Raw genomic sequence first — 18090 nt, 5'->3', positions numbered from 1 at the left:
CACATGACAACATAAACAGCTGAGTATACCACAGGCAAATAAACCCCGATGAAATGGGATGGAATAACAATTTCATATTGAACATTTTAAAACAGAATGGTTGGACTTCATTAACGAAAAGGCCAAGCGCTCACAGAAGCCGGGAAAAGACGAGAGAAGTAGATCTCCCACGAGTCTCTCGCCATGGCAACCACCTTTTTCTTCACGTCCTCATGGTGAGTACCTGGAGCCTGATCCACCTGGTTTTCCACTGCAAGAAAAATGTAATTGTGGGATTGACTGCATATCACAAACCTTCCCCATGACCCTGGACAGGAGAAGCACTCTCGCAAATTGCTGGATGCAAGTACTGCATTTACATTCCACCTTATAGCTGGGTTGGTTTCCTTACCAAAGAGAGCTTTCATCTTTTGTCTTTCTTCTTGAGTGATTCGAATGCAGGCCTCCGAGAATGTGTCATGTACTACCTGCAGAAATACAATCAATAAAAATCCCTGCGGTTATTAGTTCCCTGCCTTGGAATAAAAAAAAAGAAAAAAAACATTTGCTCAACAGTGTAATCTACAGTATGTGTAGAACAAATAAAACAATGTTGAGTAAATGTACAATGCAATTGTACAATGAATACTTCAATCAACCTGTCTGAAGATTAGGTCCAACATTAGCGGATCATTGAGGTTCTCCTTCGGGTAAAACACCTGGAACATTAAATCACAAATATGACCAAATTAATAAAAGCCTGTTTTTGCTGATGGCCGTTTGAAATGCACATGCACCTCCTTCCTCAGGTAAAGTTTCCAGGGGACGTTGGTGTAGGTATAATATTCATCGCTGGTCCTGCTGTGGAGTTGAGTCTGGATGACCTCATTTTCAACTGGCAACTCTCTGCAGACTGGACAGACACACAAATCAGTCACAAACTTCTACGCAGTCATTTAATGTTCACAGAAATCCAAATCTCATGTGAAAAGCTCACCTGTAGGAGGAGCGTGGTCTACGTTGGAGTGAGTTGATTCATTAAGCTTGGTCATTTTGCGATCTCCTCCCTCCTCTTTATGATGCAAAGACTTCTTCCGAGTCTGAGAAGGAAAAAAAAAAAGGTCAGGCCGAATTTATATCAGTCTGTAACTCTGTATATGGTTGTGTGCGCGTGTGTAATGTACTGTTTGAGGTGGGCTGGCCATTTGGTCTTTCAGGATCTCCATGGCTTCATCATGGGGGTCTGGCTTCTTCATGAACACCTTTCCATTATCTTTTCTGAGCACATGTAACCAGATGTAATTGGGTTCTTTTGATCAATACAATCATGTGCACTTTATGTTTGTGTGTTACCGTTTGATGGAAAGTCCAGAGGGAGTCATGCTGGCAGGCTGGTGCTGTTTGATGATGTCTTTGATGTCATGGCTGGGCTCCGTGCGCTCAGTGTTACTCACACTGGCGCGGACCACAGCGTCTGGAGGCGGGCTGTGTGTTGGACCTGGAAATTAATTATTCAAATAAGAGCATTTGGTGACAATTTGTATGAATCATGGGTATGAAACTGGGTCTTGAATTGAGAGTGAATCTGATTCTGGAAAGATCTGAAAAATATGCTGCACAAAACAGGTGACACACTTACTCATTTTGCGCTGAGAGCTGGGCCTTGGCGGTGAATTGTCTCGATCTTCTTTCGTCTGCAGAGATCGAGAAGGCCACACAACTCGGAATGCGGTTGTCGAAAATGCACGCTTGCACAACAGCAAAGTCCATAGATTGCAGGCAGTTTGAGTGAGTGTCTGCTTACTGGACTGGGTGTGCGAGAATGTTGCGGCGAGTGTGGGTAATAATGTAGTGGTGGCGAATGAGAGGTGGGGAAAGAGGATATCATCTGTTGCTGGATTGCAATGGCCTGCATGGTCATCTGCTGGGCCTGCAGAACACACAGAGACAATCAGAGAGGTCAAAATATGGACCGAGTCTCGATAACAGCCAAGCAGCAGCATTTTTACCGAAGTGGAGATGGTCTCACGAAGAGTCAAAACCACAAATGATCATTTCTAATTCAGCATGGGATAAGCCGAAACGGGTTTCAGTTTTAATGCGTTCAAATGTGTACTGAGCATAATGAACGTTTCCATGATATTGTACCGTAAATAGTCACTGTACCAGAATAATGGCTTGCTGGTTGATAATGGCTTGCTGCTGTTGAGTCAGTGCTGCCTGCTCCGTTCCTGAAGGGCAATCACATGAAATACTTCAAGTTCCTGTACAAGGAAATAAACTGAGCACTGAAAAAAAAAAAAGCACTGCAAGCGTTAGCGCGCACCAAAGAACAGACTTGACATCACACCACTACTGTTTGACACAACTTACTTCATCATGCCCTCAGGCCACACATGCGAAGAGCACGCCATTATTGTACCTGACGCACCTTCCAAAACAGGCAAGCTTGGAATTACAGGCATGGGCGGAAGTGGGGGCAACCCCAAACCTGCAACACCGGTGCCATGTGATGCTACATCAGTAGCACTCAGAGGACTAGGGTGCGCAGAGGGGGGTGTAGAAGGGGCTTCGGATGGAGCGTGAGAGGAAGTCTGACTGGGGGTTACGTGTGCGGAGGTGGACGAAGTCGTTTGATGGGAAGGGTGATGGGGTCGGTTGTATTGGTGATATTGTCGTGGCTGCTGCTGCGGCTGCTGTTGGTGGTGTTCATGGTGATGGTGGTGAGAGGAGGTGGGCAAGGTAGGGATAGGTGGCATCATGCCTCCTGCTACTGGGAGCACCGGCACGGCTTGAGAAAGCAGCAAGGAACATGGAAGAGTTGGAAAATGTTTAAACTGAATAGGATTGGGATGGTTATATATCTTATGGCCATAACATAATATGCAACCACAGAAAGCTCACACATTTTTGGAGCATCAGAAAGGCCTCTTTCTCCAACACTCATTCAATACATTCTAAAAAATAGCCTGCTACAAACGCAACACATATGATATACCGTATATACAGTCACACAGTGATGATAAATATTCTTTATCTTTCATAACAAATGCATATTTTTTTCCCACATTGTCCGTTTGAATAATAGAAGAACTGCAAATAATTCACATGGGGAAAAATGTGGATAGAAAAACATCCATCTGAAATGAAAAGACACTTACACAAATACACATTCGCCTATCCGCACGTAGCTATTGAAAGACTGGCAAGCAAAGAACCGAGCGTTTAGCTTGAATAGGAATGAGAGTGAAGGAGATCAGGTGAGCCATGTGTGCTTACACTGAATACAGGTCAATGCATTAACCATGAGGAGGAACGCTGCCCATTACGGTCTCTAAACTTAAGCGAGTGTGCAGTTAAAACTTTGACAGGCTCGATTAAATATCACAAGAGCATTCGACCTTGAATAATGTCGGAATCAACAACCTTAAGCCAATTTGAATCTGAATTTCCCCAGTGGAGGGGAAAAAAAAGCCATTTTATTCCTAATGTTTACCTCCAGGATGTATTCCGGGTGGATGCGGCCTACTGGGGACCAGATGACTCTCCTCCTCTCCTCTTTCTCCTCCTGAGATGCCTATACCTCCGCCTCCCTTCATTCTTGCTGCCAAAGTTCCGGCCTTTTCCATGTCCTGGCAAACGGTGCGAATAAGAAGAGACCAGCACGGAGAGAAAAGAAGGAGGACACGTCAGGAGACATCAAGAATATACAAAAATGTCGATTTAGTGCTCAAGAGGGAACTTGACTCTACTACCAGGAGTTGGGAACGTAATACGCCCCTGGAAGTACCGTAAACACTGCAAGAGATGCTCCACCAAATATCAGACATCATTGCAACATGAATACTGTCCTGTGGTGTACACCTGATCGAAAATGAGCATATTGTATATCGCAAAGGCAGATTTCTTTCTACACCTTTTGTAATAAAGACAAAGTGAAGGGGAAATTTTGTTTTCATCTGAAATGCGCAGTATCTCCAACTAAATAAAATCTATGACACATGTATCGATTGTGCATTATCAACAAATTGTTCGACAGTACATTACACTAGGTGACACTGAAAGCTTTGGCTTTCTTGTTTAATTTATCGTAATTCTTAATAAAGGAAATTGGTGAGTGCTGGAAAACGTTGACCAACGTTTCTAGATAAAACGATGCGCCTACCGTGTTGCCGTCAGACAGAACGGGATCGAACAGGCTGTCCAGATAACGGTCCATTCCTCTCTGAGTCTGACCGTCACTGAATGCATCGGACTCCACTGCGCATCAAGCAGAAAGACACTCAGCTTCATTCCATTGCATTGAGGCGCAATCTCTGGCCAATTCATTAGGTACAACTGCGTGACTTGACTACTACGGCATTTTTCATGTTGCTGAATAAGGTGTAAAGTCTCCCAATGTGATGCGGTGATCTCCAATTCAACTCGGTCAATAAAGTAGTGAAAGATAAACGAGTGTGTGCACCGTGGCTGTGGTAACCGTCAGACTCAGAGAGGCTGTAGGCTGGTCTGCAGCCTCCGCTCGGAGGAAGGGAAGGCGGAGGTTCATCATCTGAATCAAAGCCGCTCCCAAATAGTGTTCTATAAGAAGAAAGAAGACATTTGCTTAGCGAAAACAAACAAACACACTAACAAACAAAAAAAACGTTGTCGATGATAATACTGTATTGGGGCGTGCATGGGGTGTTCCTAAGTGTACTGACAGGCTGGCATTGGCCCTGACTCTCGTGGGGTTGTCAGTACTGATGACGAAGTAGCTCTTCTGTTTTGGGAAGACATTTGGAAGCTCCAGGTCTGCAATCAGGTCCATCACGTAGTCGTGACCCGCTAATTCCACCCACTGGCCATGCTCCTTCATCAGGACTGAACTTCCTCTCCACCAGTCTGACACGCCCCTGCAAGATCCCCCACGCCCCCACCCCCACAATGCAAATTCTGTATTTTCCTCAAACAACCCACAGGGTTTTTGCATCTACTGGATTGACAACAATGGCTTTCATGAAAATGATCAACTTTGAATGAGCACCTGTGGTGCAGGATGTCTCCCGCTAAATCTTCGCCACTGGTCCAGGAGTGAACTGGGCACAGGAACGACGATCCTAATTAAAAAGAGGAATCACTTGGCCAGTTGGTGGCTTGAATCACAACTAGCAGTAGATTATTGTTAAATTGAATTTTACAACCGTTCCATCAATCAATGAAAATCATCATCAACTCCGCTGACGCTCTTCTTACCATCAAAACAATGCACATGTAACGCCATGTTAGCTTTCTTCCGATTGGTCGTCCACTCCAGCAGGGAGAGCGGATAGGTCCGTGAAGTCTCGGGAGCGGGGCCTGAACTCTGCTGCGTCTTCTGACTGGCTTGGATGAGTCGATGTTGCAGCAATGCTTGGCAACCAGTGGCAGCATGGTCAGAAACAAACCTAAAGGCGGTCGTTCCATATTGAACGCCATACAGGGTATGATTCATGGCAACTGAATTCATGTCGTCGGTCCTTTTACTTGAGCAGATATTTGTCCATCTGTGGCGAGGGAGCAAAGGTGCAGACACACGCCAGCAATAGAAGCCAGCCTCTCTCCGCATTGTCAGCGTTGACGTTGCGCCACACCTGGTTGACCACCTGAGACAAGATCTCATCTCGTAACCCTGGAGACGAGAGACCTCTTTGGATGATGTAATTGCCAAACATGTTCTCCTGCGCGCCATTCAGGTGAGGGTCTCCCATGAATCTTAACACCTGCAGAAGAATACATTAATGCAAAAAAAAATTACAATAATGCACAATTTGTGACACACTATTTTAGGGTGTTTTGTCACATTCGACATACAAACAATATTATGATTCCACTGACCATGTTGAAAAGCTGCAGAGCTTCGGCTTTCAGGTCCTCTTCGATGCAGGTTAGAGGGGCCTCCAGGGGTGTCTTCAACATCCCAAACTTGGGCTCCTACCACAAGAATACATTGACAGGGGGAGTGGAATTCCAAAGGGATATTACAGTATTTACAGGACTGAAGTGAGTTTGAAGATTATGTTGACAGATCTTACTCTGAAGTATCTGAGCACGTAACGATCGAAGGGGTAGTTGTTAATGTCCAGAGGCAGAGTGAGTTGACCGGAAGAGGACTCTCGGATATGAGGTGCCTGAAGCAGAGCCAAGCAGTCAGAGTGCAACTCTCGCCTGGCTGACAGAGAGAAAAGTGGCAGGATTAGTCATAAATCACCAAGCACTGCCGTATACGGTGTATACTGGACGACAATTTATCCATACAGAGAGCGTACAAACCTCCTGCTGCTTGCAGTAGAGTGCCAAGCTCTGCAGGGATCACCAAGTGCGTCACATTGACCACTTCTCTTTTCATCAATTCCTGTGAGAAGAGTTACTTTGGTCTACAATGGAATAAAAAGCAACAGTGTGAGGAGGAATGCGAGTTTGGGGTTACCATTTCTCTCTTCTTCGTCTCCTCCTCAGCTTTGCGCTTGGCCATCAACTTCATCTTGCAGGCAGACCGCAACAACCAAGTCAAGGATGTCGTTAGGATGCAAAAGAAAAGCAACACATTTGAATGTGATTTTTTTTTTCCTTTATTGCTTGTTTGATTTCACATAGAGTGAGTCTGCACCTTGACGTATCGTTTCCGGACGATATAATAATGGACGAGGGACCGGAACCGAACCATGCTGTGCCTCATTTTCACATAGTGCCTCCTAAAAGATGAGCATCAGCAAATTCATTCGTCTAAAACTGTCAAGATTATTATCGATACATCCATTTTCTAAAACCCCCACTCGGGTTGTGGGTGAGCTAGAGCCAATCGTGGAGATTTGAGATGAGGGTTTTGTGGCCCACCTCGTAAGAAATCCTCTGCAATGCGCCTGCAGCCTGATGATCATGTGGCGTAGATTCACGTAGCGTTTCCGGGCAAGGTACATGCGAGCGTAACGCTGCAGGGTGAGCGCGGCGAGGTGGCGACAGCGTTCCCGTTTGCACTCCAACAGCTGGTAGATGGCCTCCTTCACAAATAACTGCAACAAGCACAGCAAAGTACATTGTGAGTGACAACCTAGAATTAAAAAAGGACAACAAAAATACTTGGACCAGAGGGAAGAGCAAACCTTTGCGACGCCGACGTGGTAGTCTCCTGGTTTGAGAGGACACAGTTTACTGAGCAGAAGCACACAGCTGTCTCCATTGGCTGATGGAAGCTGCTGAATTCCCACCAGGGACTTATATCTACGCCAGATAAACACATCTTGATGCATTCGGTGATTGTCAAACTTAGTTTGGATGAATTTTCCAGTTTAAGAATGCAGATGGGATGTTTTGTCATTCAAGGCTGAACCAGAAAATAAAGCCTTTCACCTGAACAGGAAGATAGAAAATGGCATCCTAACAGGGTAGCCTTCTTTCCGGATCCTGATCGTCTCCATGATGCCGGAGTGACGCAGCTGACCTTTGACCAGGTCGTCTTCAAACACACCTGCATTCTGAACGCAGACGTACATCTCAACATGTCATGACTGACCGTGTTTGTGGGCTTGTCAGGAAGCTCTTTGTCAACATCTACCTTTGTGTTATTTGGCTTAATGCAGCGGACAAAAAACGGGTTGCACCTGAAATAGAGCCAAAGTAAGACAGATGAGAAATGGTTAAGGGTGACCTGGGGTATCAACCGTGTATTTCACCTCTCCATCTTGTCCACTAGCTCCAACAGAGACTGTTGGAATTTGCTGCTGACGGTGGATGCTTGGTATTTCCTGGTGACCGTGTTGCTTTTCTGCCCCAGGACTTCTGCATGAACCAGGAAGAGGTTCGACACCATCTAAAACGCAGTAAGTTTTTGAGGTGAGGAAAACATGAACAAGATGGGAATCTTTTTTTTTTTTTTTTTTTTTTTGAGAGGCCACATTTGTGCACAATCAGATGGGAATCTGGTTCAAGCTTAGTTCGATGAGCATTCACACTTAAAATATATTTGAAGATGCTTCTCTCACCTTGTTCCTGCTCTTCATGAATAGGTCCAACACATCTTGACGAACCTGATCGTAGTTTTTATCAAGGAACTTGTAAACCTGCAACATTAACAGGATTTTTTTTTTTAATTGCACTGAATTGCCTTTGTGTGTCTCCAAACCGATTCAGATCAACGTACCTGATAGGTGACCCGTCCAGCAAAATGCTTGATGGTGAACTCAGGAAAGGGCATCTTTGGCTTCACATACAATGGGTTATTGCCATGGTGATAGTGACACTTTTGGAGAAACGTATGATCCGTCGCCTATGGACACACCAGAAGTTTGACCAGCAGAATAACGAAGTCTTGCATACAGGATGTATGCAGAAGGGCTTCCCCTTGCCCACCTGTGGGAAACAGCTCTGGTCATCCAGGATTCTAAGTATGCCGTGGGGTTTAGCGGCGATGAGGTCAATGCAGGGTTGGTTGTCATTAAATGGAATATCCTGCCATGGAATTTGCTCCCTGTTGTACTCCTCCTGCATGGGAATCACATTCATGCTTTGTGCTCCATTTTTGGATGAATACTTGTCTTTCTCCCAGCTGTTTGCCGTATGCAAGCGACTTACCTGCTCTTCCCTGAAAATTATCTTATTAAAGAAGAACTGCAGGTACTCGTTGGCATAATTAATGCACAGCTGTTCAAAGCTGTTGTATGCCAGATCCTGTTGTTACCACACACAAGGGATAGTGACAAAGGCGGTCATTCATGAGTCGTCACCTAATATGTTTCTGATGAAAATACATCTCTTGTCTTTACACAAAAGGTCACACGAGAAGATGACAGCAGTTTACCTCAAATCCATAAATGTCCAGGATGGAGATGGAGAGGGTGTGTTGGCGAGGATACACCTGAGTGTTGACCCTCTCTGTTAACCAATGAAAGAGCAGCGAGTACAAGATCTTGGCAACAGCATCTCTGGGAGACAAAATAATCAATGAGATGACGTGACATTTTTGCACCGCCATTTAGAGAGAAGATGGCGGCTGTTAAAACTAGTTTTGGTGCTTAAATGTATTTCCTAAGTTTGGTGGAAACTAAATTTAGTATCATTCTCAGTGCCGTTTTTGGCTATTCACGGTTATGTTATTGGACACTACAACATGCATCACCTGGCATCTACAGCGCTTTCTACAGTCAGTGGGGTGTAAATCTTGTCTCTCATCGTCTCCTGTGAAAACAGAAGAAAATGTGTCCTTTATGCGTAATGCGGTGCACTACACACTAGGCGTGAGTGTGGATTTTTAAAAACTGACCATGACTTTATAAGTGATGGCTTTGTGCAGGCCTTCTGGAGAGATCTGCAACAGTTCTGCTACCACCCTGATCTCCTGAGCGCTCACCACTGTCGCCACCTCCTGGCCGTCAGTCTGAAGTGCAGGAGAGGGGGACACGGCTTTTTTAAAATTACTGTACGAGACAGTATTTTACACACAGCAGACATTTCAAAATCTGTACAGAAACATGACCTGATGTTTCTCAAAGTAGACATTTCCCAGGTGCAGTATGGAAGATAAAACTCTAAAAATGACCGACTGGTCGTCTGAGGTGAAGTGGAGGATCTCCATGGCAGCGAGCAGACGCTGGAAGTCTTCGCCATCATCTTTTCCTGTAATCCCACAATCCCCTCCCTGAGTTGGAAGCAAGCAAGCACAAAATAATGCAATATACTGTACATCTTGCATTATCAACATCTTGAAGAAACCTGCGGAAGATCTCCAGATTTTGCAGCCGAGTGTAGCCCACCTGGTTGAGGTAATAGTAAGTCTCAGGCTCCTGGAGATAGAAAGTCTGCTTCTGCTGAGACGAAAGGCCTGCCAGCATCTCATAGAAGATGTGATAGTTTCTTTCATCTTTGGCCTGAAGAGGAAACAAACATTGCCTGAAACACCTCCTTCAACACCCGATGAAAGGATGCCACCTGATGATGGATGTCTGCGTGCAATTACCTGGAAGACGATGCGCGACTTTTCCAGAAGATATTGAGAAGTTATGGCACCATTGATCACACCACTACGGGCAGAAGAATTGAGGAAGAAAAAAAGTATAGCGTATGAAAAGAGAGCTGCGGGGTGCTCAAACCAAAATATATTTGCAGAACTGTCATATACTCACTCCTCCATAAAGACCTCCATGTGTTTCCCGAAGCGACTGGAGTTATCATTCCGCACAGTTTTGGCATTTCCAAATGACTCAAGAAGAGGAGCAGCCTCAAGTATCTAGCAGCCGTTCAGTTCAAAGACACAGCATTTCAACATCTCACAGCTAAATGATAAATATGTGAGAATGAAATCTTTTATGACCAACGTTGAACTTAAGATGTTCCAGTAATTACAATTCTTGAATATAGATATGTTGACATAGACGGTAAGCACATGAAGTCTCAGTGTCAATGCATGATGTTGTTGCACACCACAACAAAACACGGCAAAGGTGATGATAATGGCACATGTGAAAATGCATTTGATAGTACGCAGAACATATCATGCAAGGGAACTTTACACTACCTCAATCTGTGCCCAAAAAGAAAAAAAAAAACACAAGGACATGAGCCATATTTTCAGTTAGGATGAATGACATCTGTGTGTGCGCACGTGTCACAGTATGTATGCATACCTGTTGGGCAAGATTACACGTGTGATGTAAAGCTACAAGGTAGCGAAGGACAAGTTTGGTGGCCTCAGTTTTACCAGAGCCACTCTCCCCACTGTAAAAAGTAGAAAAAAAAAAACAAAAAACAGGAAAAGCATTAACTGCCATGCTCAACACTGTATACGCCAGTGTTTCCCAACATTTATCGAACCAAGGTATCCATTTTACACTAAAGTATCCCATGGCTTACCACCAAACGTCCCGAAACGTATGAATACTGGAATAATGGTGCCTTTGTCTGAATTTAATCACAAATTTGCTGACTCTGTACGAATTCTGGGGCCATGTATTGAAGACAAAGTTTATATACTCGCAAAAAGCCATGACTTTCTCTTTTTTTTCCCCTAAATGAGGGTGACAAGCAGCAACAGTGAACCAATAAACAGGAAGTAGTTTGAGTTTTGCTTTTTATTTATTTTGTTACTTCAGATCAGTAGCGTCATACCCGATCCTGATTCACAATACCTGTTCAAGATCATCCCCAAGTTGTTTGATGGGGTTGCAAAGGTATTACACTTGTTCAGTGAAGCAGACACTTCATTAGTCCAACACAATCTTATGCATAAATATTTGAAAACAGCTTCATCGGATGAGGTACAACCTAACCGTTAGTCCATTATATGCATATTATACATAATTGTGCGGCAATAGTCTATATCATATTGCTATGCACATTTAAAAAAATAAACTATTCAAAGAGTTTATTTGTGACTTGAGTGTCAGTCTCTTACCTGATAATTATGACCTGATTATGTTTGGCGTCCATCATTTTGGAATAAGCAGCGTTGGCTATTGCAAACAAATGTCTGAGGAGGAAAGACATGTCACTTTGGCAAGCGGATGCAATAACCGACTGCGTGGACTGATTCCAAACCCGTCGTGAACCAATTGAAAGAATGACTTACGGAGGGTTCTCGCCCAGGGCACGACCCTTGTACTGCAGCACCATGTCCGTCCCATAGATGTTATACATCTTATAAGGGTTCACAGAAACCAGAATACTACCTATACAGGTCTGACATGTATAGAGGGGGGAAAAAAAAGTAAGTGACGCATCAAAAAAGAAATGGAAATGATTGCTCTTTTGAATACAACAACATAAATGAATGTGACACTTACATAAATAAGATTCCGTTCAAACCTTGTTTTTAGATTGAGAAGAACAGCATTGTCGTGCATCTCCCTAATGAAAGACGAAGCAAGTAGATGAGAAAATTGTGAATAACATATTTTCATGTGTACTATTTTTGGTGATTTATACTCAATTAGGATTTTTTTGTATAGTCCAGAAAAAATTGTTACTCAAGCTGTGTCATGTCTTCCACGCCATCTTCCTCTCGTAGCTCCCTTTGAGCTACTGTGGGCTGGCTTCTAATTGCGTACATCTGAAATAACATTTGGGGGGAATACGTCATGCTTTTATATTGCATTAGTCGCAAAAAAGATTGTCGATTCTCATCAAGCATTTTCTGCTGACAGACCTGAAATACACATAATTATATATTTACGGTATATGGGCTGTCAAAAGTGCTTACCTTGTCAAACCACGGACCCTGAGGTTCCCCTTCCCTGTTGAGATTACACACCCCTGTTTTAGGGCTGTTTTGCTGAGTCATCAAGTGCTGGTGGTCAATTAAGTTTTCATCGCCACACACAGACCACTTATTGAGGTTTTGTACTGTCCCATGAGGTAATATGCTCTCTGCACCCCATACATCCATGTCTTGCTGCAGGTCCACAACTTTAACTTCGGAGCCATGAGCCCAGTGCTTTTCAGGAACGGAATACTGGACATGTGGTGAAACCACAGCACATGAAGAAGGAAGGCGATAAGAGGCCCCCTGAAGGACTGGGTTCTTTAAGGCCCCAGAGAGATCAAAAGAATGGGGCTCCGGGGTGCCGAGGGTATCGAGTCGAGGCCCAATACTGTTGTCAGATCGATGGAAATTTGCTTCGCGGATGTTAGTGCTTTTTGACAAAGCACTGGACAGGTCAATTGTTTTTTGCGTAGAGGTGGACTGGTGTGGGGCCATCACAATGTTGGTTGGCAGACGGGAGGTAGGACGACTGATGTTCGGGTTTCGTAGAGCACTGGAAAGGTCAATGCCTGGAGCCACTGTAGGAGCAGTTTCCCTCAGTAGTGATGGGTTTGGGAGTCTGTAAGTGGCACCACGGATGCTCGTGTTCAGCAAGGCACCAGAAAGGACAGGTCCAGTGGCCATTGATGTTGAAGCTTGAATTTTATGTGATGAACCTTCCGGAAGCTGAGACTGTGCCTCGTGAAGATGAAGTATTTGGGATGTACTTTCAGGATTCTTCATTGTTTCTCTTGGCTGAATTTTAATTGAACTGGTTGAGAGTTGATAAGGGGACTTTAGAGCATTAACATTTACCAGTGCAGAAGACAGTCTCGGAGAGGAGGTTGCGACAGTCTCTGACGATGGCTTTGTTCTCAAAACTGTCGTACCATCAGGCAGTTTGTAAATAGGTTTCCTAACTTTGGGATTCAGCATTGCAGAAGAAAGCATTGGTGATGCAGGAATGGTTGTGGTTTTGGCCTCTGAACTGGTCCCTAGCATGCCACTAGGTAAGCGATATGTGCCTCGCTGCAAATGGGGATTAAGAAGGGCAGAGGACAACACAGGGGAGGAATGGGGCTGTACAGGAGAGTATTCAGCAGGTTCACTTTGATTTATAATCATGCCATCAGGTAGTTGATAGGAAGCCTGATGAAAATTTGACTTCTGCATAGCATTGGAGAGAAGAGGGGATGACTGATTTGTTCCACTAGCTCCATCAACTCCATCAACAATGGTAAATTGAGTTTCAACAGGATTTGGGGGTGTTGTTAAGGTGTCGACCGTGGGTTTAAACATTGATCCTTTGATTTGTGAGGTCTGAAGTCCAGAGAGAAGTGAGGAGTTAACTCTGACAGTTTGTTGAGCAGTAGAGGCATGAGACATGGGAGAGAGATGTCGCTGAAGGGGTGACGTAAAAGATTTATTACGTAGCTGGGTATTATGCATAGCAGAGGATAAACATGGGGGTGATGATGTTGATGAGGGACCAGGAACTGATGAATGTGTTTGTGAAAGGAAAGTTGTGTCTGGGTTGGCGTTGGGGAGGAGGGGAGATGAGTAAGAGGAACTGTGCAGGTGAGTGCCCTGCATCAAATATTTGGATTGACCTGGAGGGGCATTTTGAGTCACTTCTTGGCCATTTTGGGCTTCAGCCACAATCTCACCAGCAGATGAGTGAGGGTAAAATTCCTGTTGTCTTTGGGGTGTGTGGTGAGTGACATAAGATAGAGAAGAGGGAAGTTGATAGAGGGGAAATGGGGTATGATTTTGAGATGAATTTGTTAGAAATAAAGATGTAGCTGGCTCACTAGCTGTGTGGCCAAACTCTTTCACACTCTGAGAGGGTGAAGGAGTACTTGGTCGTGGTATCGGATAAGGAATTGGACGGTGAAAAGATGTTGCTCCGACATTCTGGGGACTCTTGGTCCTATTTCGTTGGGAGGGATGTGAATAAAATCCATTGCTCTGAGGAGAAGCTAAAGGTATGGTAGATGATTCCTGAAATGGATATGGAGATTGCAGTCCATTATGGAGCTCATTCCCAAATGGTTGAGGAGAAAATGAGGTGGCCTGTTTGAATGACGGCTGCCGAGACACCAGGGGCCTTGGAGGAGGTTCTCTGAATGAAGGAGGAGAGGACTGATGTCTGGGCATACGTACTAGTGGCTGTCCCCTACCAATAGGTCTTTGGAAGCCCATTTGAGGTTTTGAGTCCCTTGACTGCAAGCCTTTCCCTTTCCTTGCTAGCATAGGGATCTCAACTACACCATTTAACTGTCCAGAGGGAGGGCTTCGGCAACTGCGAATAGAGGACCTGAATGGAGCTACATGCTGAGTAACAGGGGGTCTACGTCGACTTCGTCTTCTTGGGTGGACGTTAGCTGGAGAAGGTTTCACAGACCCCATGGGAACGTGACTTGGGCTTCCTGAAACACCTTTAAACTTGTGAGTAGAAGTGTGGTTGGGGAGGGGCTGCCTGGTATTCTGCGACTGGGAAGGAGAGGGAGGATGATCGATGGGGGTAGCTTGGACAGTTTGATGGGGAGACTGAGCACGTACAGATAGAGGAGCTCTTTCTCTTGGTAAAAAAGATGGAGGTGAAGAAGGCGATCTCCTCACTTGGGATCTTCGTTGTCTACTTTGTGCTCTGGAAGATGGAAGCGGCGATGCACTTGAATGCTGTTGTTGTCTGAGATATAGTCTTGGATCAGGGGGCGGACCCTCTCCCTTCCTCAGGGATCCTCTTGGTGTAGTTATGGGACTTTGATGTGGGGATCGAGATTGAACCTTCTGAAGCCCAATTCCAGCCCTCACTGGTGTAACAGGTGGCTGAGAAGTAAAAGACTCTCCATTCACATGGAACTGTGGTGAAACATAAGGGTTTTGTAGTCTCTGTGGAGAGGTTGGCCTTTGGCTTGTAATTGGGGATTGGTGTGTAAAGTCTCTTCTGTACAAGTGAGGGGGAAAGTGGTCTGGCTGGACGTGTGGTTGAAAGTCCATATGATTAGCTGACATTCCTGGCCTGAGTAAGGGAGGCGGGTTGATGCCATGTACTGGTTTTGATGCGGCCAGTGGGGGATATGACGGTGGATGCATCAATGAAAGGTCATCAGTTTGTACTCTTGGGACTGTTGATGGCATTTGCTCCATTTGAAACATTGGTGGGTTTCGAGGGTAAGATGGTTTATTCACCTGGGAGGCAAACTGCGGTAAAGAAAATGATGGCAGGTGATGAGGGGAAGTGGCCAGCGGAGGGTGAGTAGGGTGGTTTAGTTGCACGTGGTCATGTTGAATCATCTCAGCTGTTTGTGAAGATGGTATGATGGGGGGTTGTTGGTGGTTAATGGCAGTTGGGAAGTGGGGCTGTGCTGGGATGTAAGTGGGAAGGAACTGCTCATTATGATGTATAAGGTCAAAACCAAGAGATTGAGATGAAAACATGGGGGTCAAATGTGGTGGTGGTGGTGGTGGTGGTGGTGGTGGTGGTGGCAAGGTTTCCACATCCAGTTTTTCCTTTCCAAATAATCTAACCTGAGGCCTAGGGACTCTGAACTGCTCAGGAGTAGAATTAGCAAAAGGGATTTGCTCATATCTGTAAAGATCTTCAGTTTCTTTTGGAGCCAGCCCACTGTCAACATTGGATGATTGCTGGTAAGGTAAATGAAATCCAGCAACATCTAAATATCCCTGCATTGGATCTTGATGTACGGGTAACCCTGGGAGAGAGGCAGAACCAGCATTCACCATACCATAGTGTGCTGACAAGCCATAGTCATAACCCATATGATGATGAAAATAAGAATCAGTGTACATTTCAGATTCATCTGGATCGTAGATAGTCTCCATGGCATTGCCAGAGTAATCTAATGGCTCGTGCACAATGGCATAGAGCTTTCCATCATCACCATAGTAATACTCCACCGCATCATTACAATTATCTTCATACTCTTCATATGGATAAGTATAGTCATCCAGATCACTATCATCATAAAACTCATCATCAGGATAAAAGTTGCCGTCTTCGTCGTAGTAACCATATTCATTTTCCCACTCATCATCATTATCATCATCATCATCATCATCGTGCTCAAAGTCCTCTGGCTGCCCACTGTGGTAGTCTTCCTCAGACCCATACTCATCTTCGTCATAATCCGAAGGGTGGTTGTAATACCGTGGTGATCGGTTTGCAAATGACAGTCGTTTTCGTCCTTGACGCTGTGCCCATGCCCCTAGTCGACCTCGGCCCTTGGAACTTGGCAGCCCCGCTATCAACCAGTTGGTGGCAGCAGCTATCCTTGCTAGCATCCATCCTTTTGTCTTGAATCTCAATCCCACTTTTTTGGGGCCAAACATGCCTTTGAATTTAGCTCTCAAACCCTTCGCCTCTGTGGCCATGCACCCCGTCCCTCCTAAACTGGACAAGTCCAGCGTCTTTTTGGGAGGGGGAGGAGGACTGGAATTGTCTGGACTGTTCTCTTTTTCATTGACTAGGTTGGAATCCAAGGGACTGGCCTTTTGCTCATCTTCTTTTGACCCATGTCCTTTTAAAAGCTGGAACCCCGATGGACCTGGCTTTTGCTCCTCAGGGGTGGATTTAGGCCCAAGTCCATTTGAAAGTTTGGTGGTGCTTAGAAGAGGTTTACCAAAAGGCAGTGGTTTCTCATTTTTCTTAGAGAGAGGTATGAAAAGCTTGGATGTGCTTTTAAGGCTCCTCTTTGGTTGAGGTTTCTCTGGCTGCTTTTGTTTGGTTGGGAAACTAAATGGAGAGGCCTTTCCTGTGAGACCGCTGATAACTTTCGAGGCCCCTCGGAGGTGACTCTTGGCGTGAGCCGTCTTCTGCAACTTTCCTTCCGCTATGTCGTTCTTCTGTTCCTCTGCGGCTAAGCCCATCATGACTTTTGAAGCGCCCTTGATTTGGACGTCACTCACATTTTTCAGATTGATTGCATCCATCCCTTTCTTTACTTGTGGTTTCCCATTGTCTAGTACCTCATCCTCATCATCCAGAGAAGGTGAATCACTTGGGGGAGGCTGAGGACCCTTCACAGCTGTCACTTTAAAGGCACTTTTAACAACTGCTCGACCTTTATCTATATCAAGAGGAGCTGACACCTTAGCCACCACTTCCTCTTCATTCTCATCACTATCTTCATCCTCACTCCTCAACTTTTCTTCCTCAGATTCCTCCTCTGACTCACTGACAGGTTTATTTTTCTTACCTTCCTTCCCACCATCCTTCCGCTTTCCCTTAGTTGGTTCCTCCAGTTTCTTTGCTCCTTTCTTTGCATCCTTCCCTGCCTTTTTAGTGTCCTTTGCTCCCTTCTTTGTCTCCTGTGATTTGCCTTTCTTGGCAACCGCTTTTGAATCAGCTTTCTTGGATGGCATGATATCAGCTAGTATGGAAAGGTAGCCACACAGTGATTAAATTGATTGGTGTCAAGACAACCTCCTTTCATCATGTCTTGTTTTCTTCAATTTCATCAAGTTTCACTGCAGAAAAACTGCACACTGTAAAAAAAATTCAGTCAACACTGAGACAAAAACAAACCATGGTCCTTCAGTCCTGGATCCAAAAAAAATGACTGCTTATCCTTCAGCGCTCACTCAAACATGTTGTCAAAGCTTAGCCACAAAAATGTTTTTCTATATTTTAGAAAATAATCAGAAAGATTTATTTAGAAGGCATTTAAGTTTAAATAATGACATTGGTTGCTCATTCAATGTAAACGTTCTATTATAAAATAATTTTACTTCTGCCTGTTATGTAAATTTCTTGCCTTTGGTCCCCTGGATCCTCACAAATGCCGTGTCCAGAAGAAAATATAAGTTCCTGGTCCTTGTTTGTTTTTGTACATCAT

The 18090-nt window shown here is 44.7% G+C and overlaps 3 protein-coding genes across 3 annotated transcripts; all 3 read right to left on the bottom strand.

Moving 5' to 3' along the window:
* Positions 1-110: 110 nt before the first annotated feature.
* LOC109512568 (unconventional myosin-XV-like) lies at positions 111-12138 on the bottom strand. The gene is made up of 45 exons (XM_019864411.1): positions 11955-12138; positions 11772-11835; positions 11558-11667; positions 11384-11458; positions 10617-10707; positions 10508-10513; positions 10116-10219; positions 9950-10013; positions 9747-9860; positions 9470-9631; positions 9257-9370; positions 9113-9171; positions 8795-8918; positions 8569-8664; positions 8347-8478; positions 8138-8263; positions 7980-8057; positions 7671-7807; positions 7553-7598; positions 7348-7472; positions 7101-7218; positions 6835-7010; positions 6608-6692; positions 6428-6481; positions 6271-6352; positions 6033-6169; positions 5836-5931; positions 5485-5720; positions 5215-5405; positions 5006-5078; positions 4683-4874; positions 4445-4560; positions 4145-4239; positions 3476-3611; positions 2411-2770; positions 2146-2210; positions 1784-1909; positions 1619-1673; positions 1333-1477; positions 1164-1257; positions 977-1079; positions 777-892; positions 639-698; positions 392-467; positions 111-250 (listed from the first exon to the last, which is right to left on the bottom strand). Exons 1-45 carry the CDS (start codon positions 12116-12118, stop codon positions 111-113), a joined length of 5118 nt encoding a protein of 1705 aa, XP_019719970.1. The 5' UTR covers positions 12119-12138.
* On the bottom strand, positions 12138-15914 carry LOC109512566 (mucin-6-like). Its single transcript, XM_019864409.1, has one exon. It carries the CDS (start codon positions 15671-15673, stop codon positions 12149-12151), a length of 3525 nt encoding a protein of 1174 aa, XP_019719968.1. The 5' UTR covers positions 15674-15914; the 3' UTR covers positions 12138-12148.
* LOC109512567 (uncharacterized) lies at positions 15771-17727 on the bottom strand. The gene is made up of 2 exons (XM_019864410.1): positions 15982-17727; positions 15771-15784 (listed from the first exon to the last, which is right to left on the bottom strand). Exons 1-2 carry the CDS (start codon positions 17615-17617, stop codon positions 15771-15773), a joined length of 1650 nt encoding a protein of 549 aa, XP_019719969.1. The 5' UTR covers positions 17618-17727.
* Between the last annotated feature and the right edge of the window lie 363 nt (positions 17728-18090).

The sequence above is a fragment of the Hippocampus comes genome, unplaced genomic scaffold, assembly GCF_001891065.2.
Source record: "Hippocampus comes isolate QL1 unplaced genomic scaffold, H_comes_QL1_v1.1 scaffold433, whole genome shotgun sequence".
Taxonomy (NCBI): domain Eukaryota; kingdom Metazoa; phylum Chordata; class Actinopteri; order Syngnathiformes; family Syngnathidae; genus Hippocampus; species Hippocampus comes.
This window is presented reverse-complemented; position numbering and strand designations above follow the sequence as displayed.